We start from the raw sequence: 16382 nt of genomic DNA on the forward strand, positions 1-16382 counted from the left end.
GACTGAAAACGTTTTTCCTCATCTCAGTTCTAAATGGCCTACCCCTTATTCTTAAACTGTGGCCCCTTGTTCTGGACTCCCCCAACATTGGGAACATGTTTCCTGCCTCTAACGTGTCCAACCCCTTAATAATATAATGAATGAAAGATATGAAAAAAAGTAAAGATGATAAAGGATACAGGCCATGGTTATCTGTTTGTTGGGTGAAAATGAGAAGGTAGTGCGACTTGGGTGGGAGAGGGATAGAGAGATCAGGTAGGCTCAGGCAGACTGAGCGAAGGTGTTCAGAGAAACGATCGCCCAGTCTACGTTTGGTCTCGCCGATGTATAAGAGTCCACATCTTGAACAACAGATACAGTAGATGAGGTTGGAGGAGGTGCAAATGAACCTCTGCCTAACCTGAAAGGACTGTTGGGGTCCCTGGATAGAGTCGAGGGAGGAAGTGTAGGGACAGGTGTTGCATGTTCTGCGGTTGCAGGAGAAGATACCTGGGGAGGGGGCGCTTTGGGTGGGAAGGAATGAGTTAACCAAGGAGTTGCGGAGGGAACGGTCTCTGCAGAAGGCGGAAAGGGGTGGAGATGGGAAGATGTGACTAGTGTTGGGATCCTATTGGAGGTGGCTAACATTTTGGAGGATTATGTGTTGTATGCGACGGCTAATGGGGTGAAAGGTAAGGACTAGGGGGAATCTGTCTGTTTCGATGAGGGGGAACAAGGGCGGAGCTGCGGGGTTCCGAGGAGACACGAGTGAGGGCCTCATCTATGATGGGAGAGGGGAACCCCCGTTTCCTAAAGAATGAGAACATGAATGAATGAATACGTTTATTGGCCATGTATGTGCATACACAAGGAATGTGCCTTGGTGCTCTGCTCACAAATGACAACACAAACATACAATTAACAATTAAGAATAAAGCATAAACACATCAAAACAATGATACAACATTACGGTCTAAACATGTGGGTGAAAATAAACCAGAGCAAAAAGAAACTACAGACTTTGGTTATTGAGTAGAACTAACACTCGTGGAAAAAAGCTGTTTTTATGTCTGGCTGTGGCTGCTTTAACAGTCCGAAGTCGCCTTCCAGAGGGAAGTGCTTCAGAGTTTGTGGCCAGGGTGAGAGGGGTCAGAGATGATCTTGCCCGCTCGCTTCCTGGCCCTTGCAGTGTACAGTTCGTCAATGGGGGAAGGTTGCAGCCAACAACCTTCTCAGCTGTGCGAACAATCCGTTGCAGCCTCCGGATGTAGGCAGATTCCTCCCCATCCTGGATCAGTCCAATCAGGGTTGTGTCATCCGCAAACTTGTGGAGCTTGACAGGAGTCTGTGGAGGTGCAGTCGTTGGTGTAGAGAGAGTAAAGGAGAGGCGAGACTACGCAGCCTTGCGGTGCTTCTATGCTGAGGGTCTTCTATGCTGCTTCCTGTCCGTCAGGAAGTTGATGATCCACTGACAGAGGGGTTCAGGCACAGTCAACTGGGAGAGGGAGAACATCTCGGATGTCCTGGCATGGAACCCGAGTATTGCATGCAGTTCTGGTCAGCATGGTTTAGAAAGACCATAGTTTAGATAGTGAGGGTGCAGAAAAGATTCATAAGATGCCGGGATTGCAGGGGTTGAGTTATGTGAGAGGTTGAATAGTCCAAGGCTGTAGTCCCTGGAGTCAAAGAGGTGGAGAGGTGTCATGCTGAAGGGATATAACTCCACAAAGGGCATGGATTGGGGAGATAGTCAGACTCTGTTTTCCGTGGTAAGGATATCTAAAACGAGAGGGCATATATCTACGATACGTGCGAGGTGGTTTAAAGAGCATCTGAGGGATACATTTTCCTACAGAGAGTAGTTTGTATCTGGGACAAACCAGAGGAGAAGGTGGAGGCAGGAACGGTAACATTGAAGAGGAATCTAGACAGGTACTTGAATGGACAAGGTAGAGAGGGTCAGGGAATGAATGAGTAAGGTGAATATCAATGGACATGACAGCAGAGATGTGGGCTGAAAGGCTCGGTTCTAGTTGAACAACTCTATGATTTCCACTCGTCCTCCTCCTTCCTCACTCTCCTTCCCTCCTGCTCCTTCACCCTCCACTTCCCTCCTCCATCCCTCACTCACCCACCTCCATCCCCCTGCCTCACCCTATCTTGACCACCCCTTCAGTCTTCACCACCCTTCTCTCCCCCTCATTCTCCTGTAATTCTCTCCTCCCCTCACTCCCCCGCACAGCCCCGTCTCATCTCCCCATCCCTCCCTCCCTCCCTCCCCCCTCCTCCCTCCCTCCCATTCCCCCTCCTCCCTCCCACTCTCTCTCTCCCGCTGTCAGTCGGTGTCGCGGAGCGGCTGCTGCCCGGGTGCGGAGCTGCGACCGGAGTACTCGGGCTGCCCCTGGCCGGGTGTGGGGGCGATGGGCTCCTCCTGCCCCGGAGACTGACACACGCGGCATGGCGCGGTGGTGGCGGTGAGCCGAGCCGAGCCGAGCCGGGATCCGGGAGATGGGGACGTCCGCCTCCTCCATCGCCGCCGACACGGAGGCACGGGCCGGCCTCTCGGCCTCGGCTCCCCCGTTCTGGGCACCCGCGGCGCTCAACGCCCGCAGTCGCCAGCTGCAGCTGCCGAGGAGCCGGAGCAGGTAACCGAGGCAGCCGGCGGGGCAGGGGAGAAGCTCCCGGGGCAGCGGCCACCAACTCCGTCCCAAGCCGGGAATGCATGGGGCACAGACAGGCAGAGGCAGCAGATGGGGCAAAGTCTGTCATGCTCCTCCAAAGTCACTTGGAAGGCGAGATAGAAAATTCTGCTGATTTAAAACGCGGGCCGTAGATAAAGGATGCTTCATTTATTTATGTACAAGGTGTGGGTAAGCAAAAACAAATATGACTCAGTCAAATCAGAAGCCAGGCAGAAAGTTAATTACAAGGAGTGATTGCCCAAGGCTGGAAGATGGAGCAGACCAATGCGTTAAACATTAAGACTCGAGGAACTGCAGTTGCTGGGATCTTGAGCAAAATACAAAGTGCTGGAGGAACTCAGCGGGATAGACAGGGTCTGGGGAGGGGGTGGACAGGTGGCGTATTGGGTCAGGACCCTTTTACAAATTAATTATAGTAGGGGGGAGAAGGCCTAGCAAGTGATAGGTGGAGATACAAGGTGGAGGAACTGCAGGTACTGGTTTACAAAAACAAGACCCAAAGTGCTGGAGTAGCTCAGCAGACGAGGCAGCATCTCTGGTGAACATGGATAGGTGACGTTTAGGGTCAGGAGCCTTCTTCAGACTGATTGCTAGGTGGATGGGGGGGGGATTGGATTGTTAGATGGGGAATAGAAGAGAGAGGCGAAAAGGAAACAAAATGGTCTCGGATAAAGAAAGAAAAGGGGTGAAATTGAAATCCAGAGGGAGTAATATTGTGGAAGGGGATACGAGGGGGAGTGTGGTGTGGGATAATGGGAGAAATGGTTGTACAGCAGGGTGGCTGGCAGGGGTGGGGAAAGATGGAGCACAGGAAAGAGAGGGGGAAGGGGGGCTGTTATTTAAAATTGGGGAATTCAATGTTCATACAAGGAATGATTGCCTAAGGCTAGATGATGCAGAGAGCCAATGAGTCGAACACGAGAGCATGAAGAATAGTTCAGAATCCGTGGCTGGTGAAAAGCATCCTATTATCTTCCCCTTGCATGAGAGGTATTGCTAGTATGATCTTTCTTGTCAAAATGTGTATTATGGGTCATGGCAACTAGTTTTGTTTTTACTTTGCTATTATCTGGTGGTTATTTAGTGTGGCTGAGGGTGACGGTCTTGTGGAATGAGCAGGTATGTGATGAAGCCAGTACAACAGTAACAGTTTTCCTTGGAAGGCATATGGAGTGATCTTATCACGTTTAATGCCTGCTTTGAATTCTAAGTTGTCATTTGAGTGTTGAAGCAATGAGCTAGTTTTACATTGCATTGTTTTGAGCATTGCTTTGACATACTGTGCTCCATGTATGAAGCTGTACAAACTAGAGACATGGAAACATGCCCTTCAGCCCACCGTGTCCATGCTATCAATTTTTGACTGGGTTGATCCTATTTCCCAGCATTCGCTCCCTAGCATTCAATGCCACAGTGTTTCAAATGCTCACTTAAATCGTTCTTAAAATATTGCGAGAGTCCTTGCCTCTGCCACTCACTTGGGCAGTGTGGTGGAAGTTCCAGCCGAACCTCTGCATGAGAAAATCATCTTCCTCAAATCCCCTCTCAGTCCCTTGCCTCTTATTTTAAACTTGTGTCCTCTGATCACAGAGACCTTTGCTACGCCCCTCATAATTTTGTTCATCTTAATGAGTACACCCCATGCCATAATCTGCTCTAAAGAAAAGAAACACAGCCCATCCAGGCAACATCCTGGTGCATCACCCTGCTCCCCTCCAGTACATCGTGTTGTTCCTGTAATGTGGAGACCCCAACTGCACACAGTACTCCAGCTGCAACCTGACTAATGATTTGTGCAGAGATAAAGAACTGCAAATGCTGGTTTATACCAAATATAGACACAAAGTGCTGGAGTAACTCAGTGGGTCAGGCAGCATCTTTGGAGGAAAAGGTTAGGGGTCTGAAGAAGGATCCTGACCTGAAACGTCACCTATCATTTTCATCCCGAGATGCTGCCGGACCTGCTGAATTATGCCAGCATTTTGTGTCTACCTAATGATTTATGCAGTTGTACCGTAACTGCCTTGCTCTTACATTCTGTGTTCTGGCTAATAAAGGCAAAATCCTGGTTGCCTTCTTAACCACCTGATTCACCTCTGCTGCTGCCATCAGGGATTTTTGTACAGATAGACCAAGCTCCCACTGTTATTCTGTACTTGTGGACACCTACCAGTCTTAATGTAAATCCTAGCCAGGTCAGTGCTTTCAAAATGTATCAGCTCACCTCTTTATGTATTCAATTCAGTTTGCCTTTTCTTTATCAGCTGATCGATTTCATTCTGTTGCTGAAGACTATTATCCTCATTACCAACAACACCACCAATCTTTGCTTCGTCTGGGAAATTCCTACACATCATACCCAAATCATTAAAGTATTTCACAAAGAGCAAGGGTCTCAGCAGCAGCCATTCCCTGCTCTACACCACTGGTCTCAGGCTTCCATTCCATTGTCCACTGTAAGAATGTCAATGTTCTGTTGTCGGAAAATGCGGCAGTTAAACACCCTCGACTCTTGACTCTTAATTCATAAAAAAAACCAGTTCTTGATTGCCAGAATCGGTGACCTGTAGCCATTCTTCATACAGTTTACTAATTTATGCAGTTAAATTCTAATCTGACCTGGGATTGCATGATAGCCTCCAAAAAGGGTCCAGAGTCAGGAGTCACATGTACCCACAACAGAACTCAGAAATTCTTACTGGTAGCAGCTTAACAGGCCCGTAAAAGTAATACACATAATGTACAATAATTGTTAAAATTCAATAAATTAATATCCATAATACTAGTGCAAAAATCCATAGTGCAACCAAAGATATGGTCCATAGAAGTTCATGGTTCACAAGTTCACAAATTATAGGAGTAGAATTAGGCCATTTGTCCCATCGAGTCTACTCCGCCATTCAATCATGGCTGATCTCTGCCTCCTAATCCCATTTGTGATGGACCGGGCAGTGTCCACCGCTCTCTGGAATCTCCTTTGTTCCCAGGTGTTCAATTCGCCATGCCATCCTGTCAATATTGCTCTCTACCTTACACCTGAGGAAATTTAATAGAGTATTCGTCAACATAGCAAATCTACTCAATCTTCCCTGAAGTAGAGGTGCTGATGCAAAGGGGAGAAAAGCCAAGGAGAGTGCAGTTGTGAGTGTTGGTTACACTGTATTTTGTTAGGTTACAGATTATTTTGAAATGTGGTGATCTATGTGTGACACAAAGTCTGCCTCACCCAGTAACGGGAAGTGAAATTTGTGCACGTTTCCCGTTAGATACTATTGCCTTTATTCTACTCTGGGAAGAATGTTTTTGTTTTAAGCGAAAATGTTTCCTGGAGTTTGTTTTGCTGTTTCCTTCTTCACAGCTGTAGTTTTCACATGCTGCGTAATATCTTGCTGTCTCAAAGGCTGAATGTAATATTGTCCAAACTACTGCTATTTAAAAAAATTACTGTTTTTTAAAAGGCAAGAAAAAACATGCAATAAAGAAACATTCCAAGTGGTTTTGTGTAAATATTTGATTAAATTATACAAACGTAGTTGAACGTGAAACCTTTGGATCTCAGCAAAATTTGTTTTCCACTTTTGTAATGTTTTGAGACTAATTATTTGGACATGTATACAAGTCTTCTCCAGTGGATAGAGCAGGTCCAACTGTTCTGCAAGATACGATGCACATTGCTGTTAGCTCAACACAGTTAGAAGCCTGCCATGACAAATGGTCTGCTTTTAACAAAATTACAGTCATGAAGAAAGCTGTCACCTCATGCTCAGGTGTGGTGGGAAAGTGACAATTTAAAAAGCCGTTGGAAGTGAGCACTTGCGGGGAGTGTTAGAGATAAGTGGAGCAGGTGATGGTGCAAGAGCATTTGGATGTAGCGATCGTAATTTAGTTACATTTAACACAGATAGGGAGAAAGATAGTCCAGGAATTATAGTAGGGCTAATCTTGCTCGGATGATCTACGATTTGGCAACAACATAATGAAAATAGCTCTTTGAAAGCTTGTCAGCAAGTGGAATTTAAGGATGAGGGAGCAAAATTTACAACAGGCGTGCAGAAAAAATACCCTGCCTCGCACATCATCTTTCAATTTTGTCCCTCTCATCTTAAAGCTGTGCCCTCTAGCCTTTGATATTTCCAACCTTGGAAATAAAGTTCTGACTGTCTACCTTATCTTGGCCTCGCATTATTGCATATACTTCTATCATGTCTCATTCAACCTCCGGTATTCTAAAGAAAACAATCCAGGTTTGTTTAATCTCTCCTAGTTAATGCTCTTTAATCCAGGCAGCATTCTGGTAGACCTCTTCTGCACCCTCTCCTAAACCTCCACATCCTTCCTGTAGTGGGGAGACCAGAACTGCACGGAATACTCCAAATGCAGCCCAACCAAAGTCTTACAGAGCTGCATTGTGTCTTCCTGACTCTTATTTGCCTGTAGTTCTGGTTTCTTTATCTGAGAAAGGATGTTCCTAGTTATCATTAAGGTTTTCACCAGATCCTGATGATCCAGGATCATCCTAGGATCCTGACTCCTAGGATGGCTGGACTGGCATATGAGGAGAGATTGGGTCAGTTGGGCCTGTATTCACTGGTGTTTGGGAGAACAAGAGGGGATTTAACAGGACTGGACAACGAAACTCAGGGTAGGTGTTGTCATGGCAGGAGAGCTCGTGGCCTCAGGAGACAGATGCTCACTTCAGGACTGAGAGCAGGAGATGTTTCTGCACCTGGAGGGAAGAAAACTGACATAAAAGTCCTTTAACCTGCTGTCCTGTGGGATTCAGTAACAGACTGTTTAGCAAAACCCGTGCTTATCCTGAGAAAAAATAAATGATTTTTCATTAAAACCATCTTTAGTGGGGATGGTGTTTGTTTTGATCATCATATTGGTTGCGGTTCTGTTCCTAGCAATCCACACCAATTCATTGCTGAGTCGAGAAGCTAACCTGGCTGTAAATGAAAAATGCCTTACTCCATTTTAAAATCAACTGTTAACTGCCTAAACAATGTTAAACCTCTCCCGTCCCAGGAAGTATACAGTACTTGGTGCATGTGGGTATGTTGCAAAGCTTTCACAAAACACAAAGTGCTGTCGGACTGCAGCATCAGTGGAGGGAATGGACAGGCAAGGTTTTTGGTAAGGACCATTTCCTAGCATGTGGGTGTGTTGCCAGCTTTTTCCTGCCTTGCTGCTATCGCAGTTATTGATGAAATGACAGGTGGTGGAGGATTGGCGACGACCCTGTGGGAAGGTATTTGCCATTGTTACCGGGGCAGGTTGCAACATCTCCAAACCCACAGCAGGGCGTTCCTTTAGGAAGGAGATCAGAAGGAATTTCTTTAGTCAGAGGGTGGTGAATCTGTGGAATTCATTGTCACAGAAGGCTGTGGAAGCCGTCAATGGATATTTTTAAGGCGGGGATTGACAGATTCTTGATTAGTACGGGTGTCGGGTTATGTGGAGAAGGTAGGAGAATGGGGTTGAGAGGGAAAGATAGATCTGCCATGATTGAATGGCGGAGTAGACTTGATGGGCCGTCGAGCCTAATTCTTCTCCTAGAACATGAATGACCTCTTAATTGCCCATTTTGCCTATAATTGATTGGCTCCCTGAGACCTGTAACTGCCTCCGTTGGACAGTGAGGACGGAGCACCAGTGCTGATCTTGCCGTTGACAACCAAGCAGAGCATCACTTTTAAAAAAAAACTCCCTCATTGTGGCTGGTAGGTGGATAGGGATTATGGGGAGGGTGAATCAGCCTTGGCTTCTGGCCTTGTGTCGTTACCAAGTCATCAGCAGAGCCAGTTTAATTGGAGCTGGACAGAAGCAAACAGTCTGAAACCAGTGCTGATCCCTGAAAATGATTGGGAATTTCTGCTGGTGACTGTAAGTGATCTACTGTGGTGTTGAATTTATCTGGAGGAAAGCATTGATCGGAGGTCCCGGTCATTAATTTCTTGGATCTGCTCCAGGGGAGAGAGAGAGAGGGAGGCTGTGGGTGGAGTGGATAAGTGAAAGAGTAATGAGAGGATGCCAGGAATCTCAGCTCACATAATGAACACAAAATGCAGGGTTCCACACACTGTCGGTGAAATGGTTCCAGTAAATTACTGAAGAAAAATAGTCTGAGTCTTTATGCTCAATTAAAACTGAGGCAAAATGTGTTGTTCTTTTTACTTTGGCACGCTTATCATTCTAGAATGTGAAATCATAAATTTATTTTCAAAGCTATAATTTACAGTTTCACGACATATTTCAGGCAGTTTAATGTTATGTTTTTCTTTCAACAGAACTGATTGATTTTAGTGTACAGTAGTAAGAAATGTATCAGAATGTGCCACTTGCCAAGGTACAAGTAATTCCATTGCACAGGCTGTCGAGAGAATTAATTCACTTGAAAACATTACTGTGATGACCTTTTGAATTCGTTACGATGGTTTTTTTTTTCTGTGATTCTGTTTCTCCCCCCCCCCCCCCCCCCCCCCCCCCCCCCCCCCCCCCGACTATGTCTCCAGTTTATTTATTTATCTTTTTATTGCATTTCTTATCTAACAGTATTGCCCTGACACAAGCTTTAGCTGATACAGTCACTGCTGCCTTTTGAATGAAAGCAGTGTCTTACCCCTGCAGGAAAAAGCAAAGTTTTTTGTTAAAACCAATTTTGCAATTAGATTAAACCCTTGAAGCCGCCTTCAATCTCGGATTTGTTCATGAGTTTATGATTTATTTCCTGATAATCAAGGGGAGATGAAAGATTGTGACTAACTTCTTGTTAATGTGTATGAGCCCTGCCTTCATCTCAATTTTAAATTAAAAAAATGAGCAGAGTTTATAAATAAAACATGAGATCCTCACAGGGACAGCACAAGACCACTTGGTACCTGTTTGTACCTGTTTAGACTGACATTAAGTATCATTGTTGCTGAGTGTTATCCTGTGCAAGATATTAATGATGCGAGAGTGGAATCCTTGCTCATGAATGTTGAAGAAAGCTCATTACCCCGACAGTGTGGATTATCCACAACCTCCATTTGACAAAATGCAGACACGAGGAACTGCAGATGCTGGAATCTTGAGCAAAACACCAAGTGTTGGAGGGATTCAGCGGGTCAGGCAGCATTTGTGGATGGAAATAGATAGGCGACATTTCAGGTCAGGACCCTTCTTCAGACTGATTTTATTGGGGGGGGGAGCTGGAAAAGAGAGGTGGGGGAGGGGCAAAGCCTGGCAAGTGCAATGTGGAGATTCAAAGAACTGCAGGTGCTAGCTTACAAATAGATACAGTGCTGGAGTAATTCAGCAGATCAGGCACCATCTCTAGAGGACATGGATAGGTGGTTACGCAATCTGAAAAAGGCCCTGACCCAAAGCATCACTTGTCCATGTCCTCAAGTGACAGGTGGATGTAGCTGAGGGCGGTTTGCTAGATAGATGAGTGGAGTAAGTGGTGACAGGTCTAGTGTCAAACTCTGACACAAAGTACTGGAGAACTCAGCGGGTCAAGCAGCATCTCTGGAGAACATGGATAGACAACGTTTCAGTTTGGGATCTTTCATTCGACTGAGCAATTCAGCGGGTCAGACAGCACCTTGGGAGAACATGGAGCGGGTCACCTATCCAAGTTCTCCAGAGATGCTGTCTGACCCGCTGAATTACTCCAGCACTTTGTGCCTTTTAAAAAAATAAACCAGCATCTGGAGTTGCTTGTATCTACTCCGGGTGTCAAACTCTGCTGGAATGGTAACTCCAAACTGTTGACATCATCTCTTGCAGTTTTGGTTTCTGTTTTAATGTGCATTTTCTTCTCACTTTTTTCAAGCTTCATTTTAATTGCATCATTTGTTGATTGCAGGGAAGGGAAGATGGTATTTGATTTTTCAGACTCTGACCTGCCCTGCTGCTGTTAGGCAAACAGTTGCAAACGCTCATACTGGGGATATATCACTTGTTTGGTTTCCCCTCCACTCTGCCACTGTGCCGGCGCAAAATGTTGTGACCTTGCTCGTCGTTTGTGGATTGTAATAGGGATTTGGTAATCAGAAGGAGGAATGTTTGAACTAAATCATGGCATGAATGAACACAGCTGGACTCTGTGGAAGCAGCCCAGTGACATTTCTCACCTGCTGCTCGTGCTGTCAGGATGCACCGTCCTGTCAGCTGTTCGCAGCGGGACGCCTGTCTCTCCCCTCGTGGCTCACAATCTCTCCCAGCATTTGAGGGGAGAGTGAAAGGCAGGGACCACATTCACATGCAGAAACAAGAGACTGCAGATGCTGGAATCTTGAGCAAAGCACAAGGTGCTGGAGGAAATCAGCGGGTCAAGCAGCATCTGCGGAGGGAATGGACAGACTGCGTTTTGGGTCGGGCCCTTCTTCAGTTTGATGGGGAGGGGGAAACAAAGCTGGAAGAGAGGTGGGAGTGGGGCCAAGCTAGGGCAAGTGATAGGTGGATACAGATGAGGAAGGAGTGATTGGTAGAATGGGTGGAGTAAGTGACAAAGGCTAAAGGTGAAGAGGAGATAAAAGGACATCAGGTACAGAGAGGAGAGGAAGAGTGAAATGTGAAGCCAGAGGGAGGGTTGTGGTGGGGGGGGGGGGGGGAGAGGGGAAAGATGGGGGGATAAATGGGGAATGGGGAACTGGGGATGCGAGATAAACGTACCTCGTTAGTCTACCATTTCAAACAAAAATTCATCTGTTTCTTAACCTCTCTGTGCCAAGTCTGTTTGTTCTTTTCTACTTGTTTGTTTTTTATAAATCTAATTTTTTCCTTCTCTACTAACAACATTGCCACTTTATTTATTTATGTTTTGATTGGATTTGCCAGACAGAACTGTTCTGTAAGGTGAGTAATACTTCAGAGCTACAAATCACTTCTTCCTTTTGAAGGTAAATATCAGTGTTATCTCATTAAAGGAAGAAGCAAAGCATCTCTTAAACCCATATTTAATATTGTATCAAAAATGTCTTCAATCCCAGCTATGTGTATTGTGTCTGAACGGTGAAATGGCATGTATCTTCTTGGTAAAATACACAGTGCTGGAGGAACCCAGCGGGTCAGGCAGCATCTCTGGATGGAATGGATAGGCAAAGGTTTGGGTTGGGACCCTTCTTCAGACTCTATTTCGGGTCAGGAGCCTTCTTGAGACCTGACCCAAAATGCTGCCTGTGCATTCCCTCCCCAGATGTTGCGTGACCCTCTGAGTTACTCTAGCACCTTGTGTTTTACTCAAGATTCCAACATCTGTGCTCCTTGGAGTTTGTTGATACTTCAATTTTACATTAATGTCGAGTTTTAAATATAAATGGGTACAATTTATATAGTTAAAAAAACCTGATAGGATCACCAAACTATTATTTCCTCTTGGATAGACATAAAATGCTGGAGTAACTCAGCGGGTCAGGCAGCATCTCGGGAGAGAAGGAATGGGTGAGGTTTCGGGTCGAGACCCTTCTTCAGACTGATGTCAGGGGAGGGGGCGGGTCCCGATTTTAACCAGCATCTGCAGTTTTTTTTCCTACACTATAATTTCCTCTTGGTTTACAAGCAGAGTGTTTGTGTGTCTTACTCCTTAAGTTGTGCAAAAGTGCCAGTAAACATTTAGGCTGGGAAGCCCTTCAACTGGTGAGTTCAGTGGGGTTGGTGGTCAGGAACCTCCTGGGATAGGATGGTTTTCTCCAAGGCTTCCATGGAATTCCTTGTTAGAGCCTGTTCATTAAACAAATTAGGGCTCCTATCAAAGACCAACAGTGAGCTATTTATTTAGATTCCTGTGCTCACAGATCTGATTTATTGCGTAAACATTTGCTTGTTAATAATGGCAGTAAGGTGTTAAAGATTGGTACTGTGCTGCTGAACGAGAATTATATCCTGAACTTTTCAAGAGGATAAGTAATTATATTTTAATTCCTAGCTGTGTTAGCAATACATTTCAAACCTTTTAATCTAAATTTTGTAATGAGGGAATTAATCATAAAGTGAGTTTCCTATAATTTTGTAAATTAACTCTCCTGGCCAGACTTTTTTCCTTTAATCTTCTCTCTCATTAGCTATAGCTTTCTTCTTCTGGTAAGTTACCAGTCATGATCTTTGGGAGATGTAGGATGGTGTTAGTGTACGGGATGATTGCTGTTGGCTCAGTGGGCCAAAGGGTCTGTTTCTGCGCTGTATCGCTAAAGTCTAAAGTATACGACGCTATGAGAGGCAAAGATAAAGTAGACAGTCAGAATCTTTTTTCCCAGAGTGGAACTTTCCAAGACCAGGGAGAAGAGCTTCAAAGTGAGCAGAGCAAAGATTACAGAAGATGTGAGGGACAAGTCTTTTTACACAGAGGGTGGTGGATGCCTGGAATGTGCTGCCAGGAGTGGTGGTGAAGGAAAATGTGACAGTGGTGTTTAAAAGGCTTTTTGGTAGATATGTACATGGATATACAGGCAATGTAGGGATAAAGATCAAGTGCAGGCAGGTAAGATTAATTTAACTTGGCATCATGTTTGGCACAAACATTGTTGGCCAAAGGGCTTGTTCCTGTGCTGTATTTTTCTATGTTCTATGTACAAAAATACAGGCAGGAAGATTATAATCTTTGCTGGTCACAGTGTGTACACTTTTTTTAACGTCCAGGATAAATCTCAGCTGACCAATTATTGCTTCCATCAGTAGGTTGGGGCTTTGTACCTGTGGCAGTCACACCTCACGCTTTGTGTGATCTGGGGATGAGGATTGCGGAGGAGAGCGCGAGTCCACCCACGATTCCACTGAGACTTTTTGCTGTTTCTCGTAGAAACAACATCTCTGCATTACACTTTCTTATTTTCTCCTTTATCTGCTCCTGTCCTGCGTCTAGTTTTTCTTTTCTCTGCATCTGGAGAAAGAAGAAAAAATATACGTGACAGCATAGTGGCACAGTGGGTCGAGCTGCTACCTCGCGGCGCCAGAGACCTGGGTTTGGTCCTGATCTCGGGTGTTCTCTGGAGTATGCACGTTCTCACTCTGACTGCATGGGTTTCCTCCGGGTGCTCCGGTTTCCTCCCACATCCTCAAGACATGCGGATTTGTAGTTTAATTGGCCTCTGTAAATTGCCCCGTGTTTAGGGAGTGGATGAGAAAGTGGGATAAAATAGAACTAGTGTGAACAGGTGATCGATGATCAGCATGGACTCGGTGGGCTGAAGGGCCTATTTCCACGCTGTATGTTTCAATCGGCCAATCATTGGAGGGAGGAGGATGATGCAGAGATTGGGTTTCTGCGGGCAACAGCACCAAGTGTCAGTGGAGTGTTCAATACTGCAAGTAACGTGGCTCACTGTTCAGCAAAAAAAGCTCTGCACTTGTGACCCATTGTATGTACTGGTTGATCCACTTCCTCTCAAGTGTGCTTGCTGTGTCCTGGTGGACAACATTCTACTGATAAATGGTTGAAACTTCCTCTTGTAGCTTCCATAAATGGCTTTTTGTTCAAAATATGCATGCCTAGACAATGAATTACCTCGTCTTCCACATACAAAGATGCATTCTATGTCAAATGGATATAAATTATAGAGACACAAGGAACTGCAGATGCTGGAATCTTGAGTAAAACACAAAGTGCTGGAGGAACTCAATGGGTCAGGCTGTGGAGGGAATGGACACTTGACGTTTGGGTCTGAAGAAGGCTCCCGACCTAAAACATTGCATCCATTTCTCTCCTCAGATGCTGCCTGACTCACTAAGTTTCTCCAGCACTTTGTGTTTTGTTCAGGTCTCACTTATATCCATGTTGTCTGTAAAGAATCACCCTACCTTGTGCTGCTCCATTGATCGGGGATTACTGTTGGCTTCACGCTGAATTCTGACCGTGATTAGTGGGGTTTGGGATCAGGACATCTAGGCATGGCATGAATCTGCTTCAAAGTCTCTCCAGGGTGGAAGGCAGCGTGGTATTATTGATTGTTTTCTCTCTGTAGCGTTGTCCCTCTCTCCAACGGCCTTGAATCGTGCACAGCCTCGGGAGATGTTGCACCTGAATGTGGCTTGGGGTTTAAAAACTGTTAATGAGCAAATAGCACAGGAAGTTTGAATGTATCTGGGGGCTGTTTGCATTAATCTCAGCAAGATGTGTTGTGTAAGAGTGTGGGGCTTTCATCAGTATAATACAATCGAGGAAATATTCCAATGGTTCGGCTGTTCCTTCCCAAGTGCGTTGCAGCCGAGCTGCTTGACTGCTGAATTCCTGGTCTGAAGTGCATTTCTTTCCTCTTGATTTTGCAAAGCAAGGCAATGTTTCTGTTGAAATAGAACACAGGTTTCTATTCTGGAATTGGAGAGGCTTCCAGAGATTGTTGGATGCTGCTGGTTGTTTATTTACTGACCTATATTTGCTGCTTATACAGTTTAGAGATACTGCATGGAAGCAGCCCCTTCGGTCCATTGAGTCCACGCCGACCATCGATCACCTGTTTACACTACTTCTATGTTATCCCACTTTCGCAACCCCTCCCTACACACTAGGGGCAATTTTACAGAAGCCAATTAACCTACAAAGCCACACATTTTTGGGATGTTGGCTGAAACTGGAGAACTCGGTGAAAACCCAGACTGACATGGGAAAAACTTGCAAACTCCATGCTGACAGCACCCGGGGTCAGGATCGAACCTGTGTCCTTGACGCCGTAAGGCAGCAGCTCTACCAGCTGCCCCACTGTGCCACCATTGGTAAAAAGAAGATGATTCCTTTCTGTAGGATCTTATTTCTCTTTGACAGCCAACAACGTAGGGCAGGGAACAGCAGATCTTTATGGTCCACCTTGACAACGTATTGTCTGCAAAGAGCTCCCACAGAGAAAATAAATAACAACCCGCTGTGAAATACTAATATTAAATAATGTTATTTTCAAATATAAAATTTGGATCTTGTCTCAGGTCATGCCAGCACTATGTGTGATTTTTAAAAAATTATTCTTTTAGACAGAAGAAGAAGGAATTTGAGCAATTGTGTAGTTCTTCACTGCCTGAAGAGAAGTGCTTTTGATAAAGCTTTCTGATCCGACGGGCGTCTTGTTTGCAACCAAAATCTCTTCAACCCAGCTGTTGTGAAACGATTCTCCATATGGCTTGGTAATCCCAATGCTGCCTGTGAACATTTCTTGAGCTTTCTTTTAATGGAAATAAAATTCTAACTTCTGCATTCCAAGTCAATGCTATAATGAAAGGGTGAGCATGTGTTCTTGCCAGTTGGAGTGAAAAAGGTTCATTGTTGGGATGTGGATAAGGCCAGCACTCGCTGCCCATCAGGGAGAGGTGGTGGAGTACTCTGCTTTAATAGCTGCCGTCTGTATGGCAAGTACCATCCAGGGTAGGACAAGACCAGAACAGGCTACCAAGTGCTGGAGTAACTCAGCTGGTCTGACAGCATCTCTGGAGGACATGGATAGGTGATGTTTTGATTGGGACCTTTCTTCAGGCTGAGGCCATTCAGCCGCTGAAGTTCTCTGCTTGGCTGTTCAACTCTCCCAGGCTGGCAGTGAACTGGTTGGGTTTCCGTTTGCTAGCAGGATACGTTTAAGTTATATTGCTTAAATTGATCAAACACAACGTGTTGGAGGAACTCAACAGGCCAGGCAGCATCTGTGGAAGGAATGGACAGCCACTGTTTTATGTCGGGATACTGCTGCATTTCCCTTTCCAGTGCAGTCTGGGTCCAGACCCGAAATGTTGCTTGTC

General features: G+C 45.4%; 1 protein-coding gene across 1 annotated transcript in view; it reads left to right on the plus strand.

The window, feature by feature from the left end:
• Window positions 1-2304: 2304 nt before the first annotated feature.
• Window positions 2305-16382, plus strand: part of capn15 (calpain 15) — a 144216-nt gene continuing 130138 nt past the window's right edge. Inside the window, 1 exon segment of the mRNA XM_078418020.1 lies at window positions 2305-2624. Coding sequence (XP_078274146.1) covers window positions 2488-2624 — 137 coding nt within the window. The 5' untranslated portion in view covers window positions 2305-2487.

The sequence above is a fragment of the Rhinoraja longicauda genome, chromosome 21 (assembly GCF_053455715.1).
Source record: "Rhinoraja longicauda isolate Sanriku21f chromosome 21, sRhiLon1.1, whole genome shotgun sequence".
In the NCBI taxonomy this organism is placed as follows: Eukaryota; Metazoa; Chordata; class Chondrichthyes; order Rajiformes; family Arhynchobatidae; genus Rhinoraja; species Rhinoraja longicauda.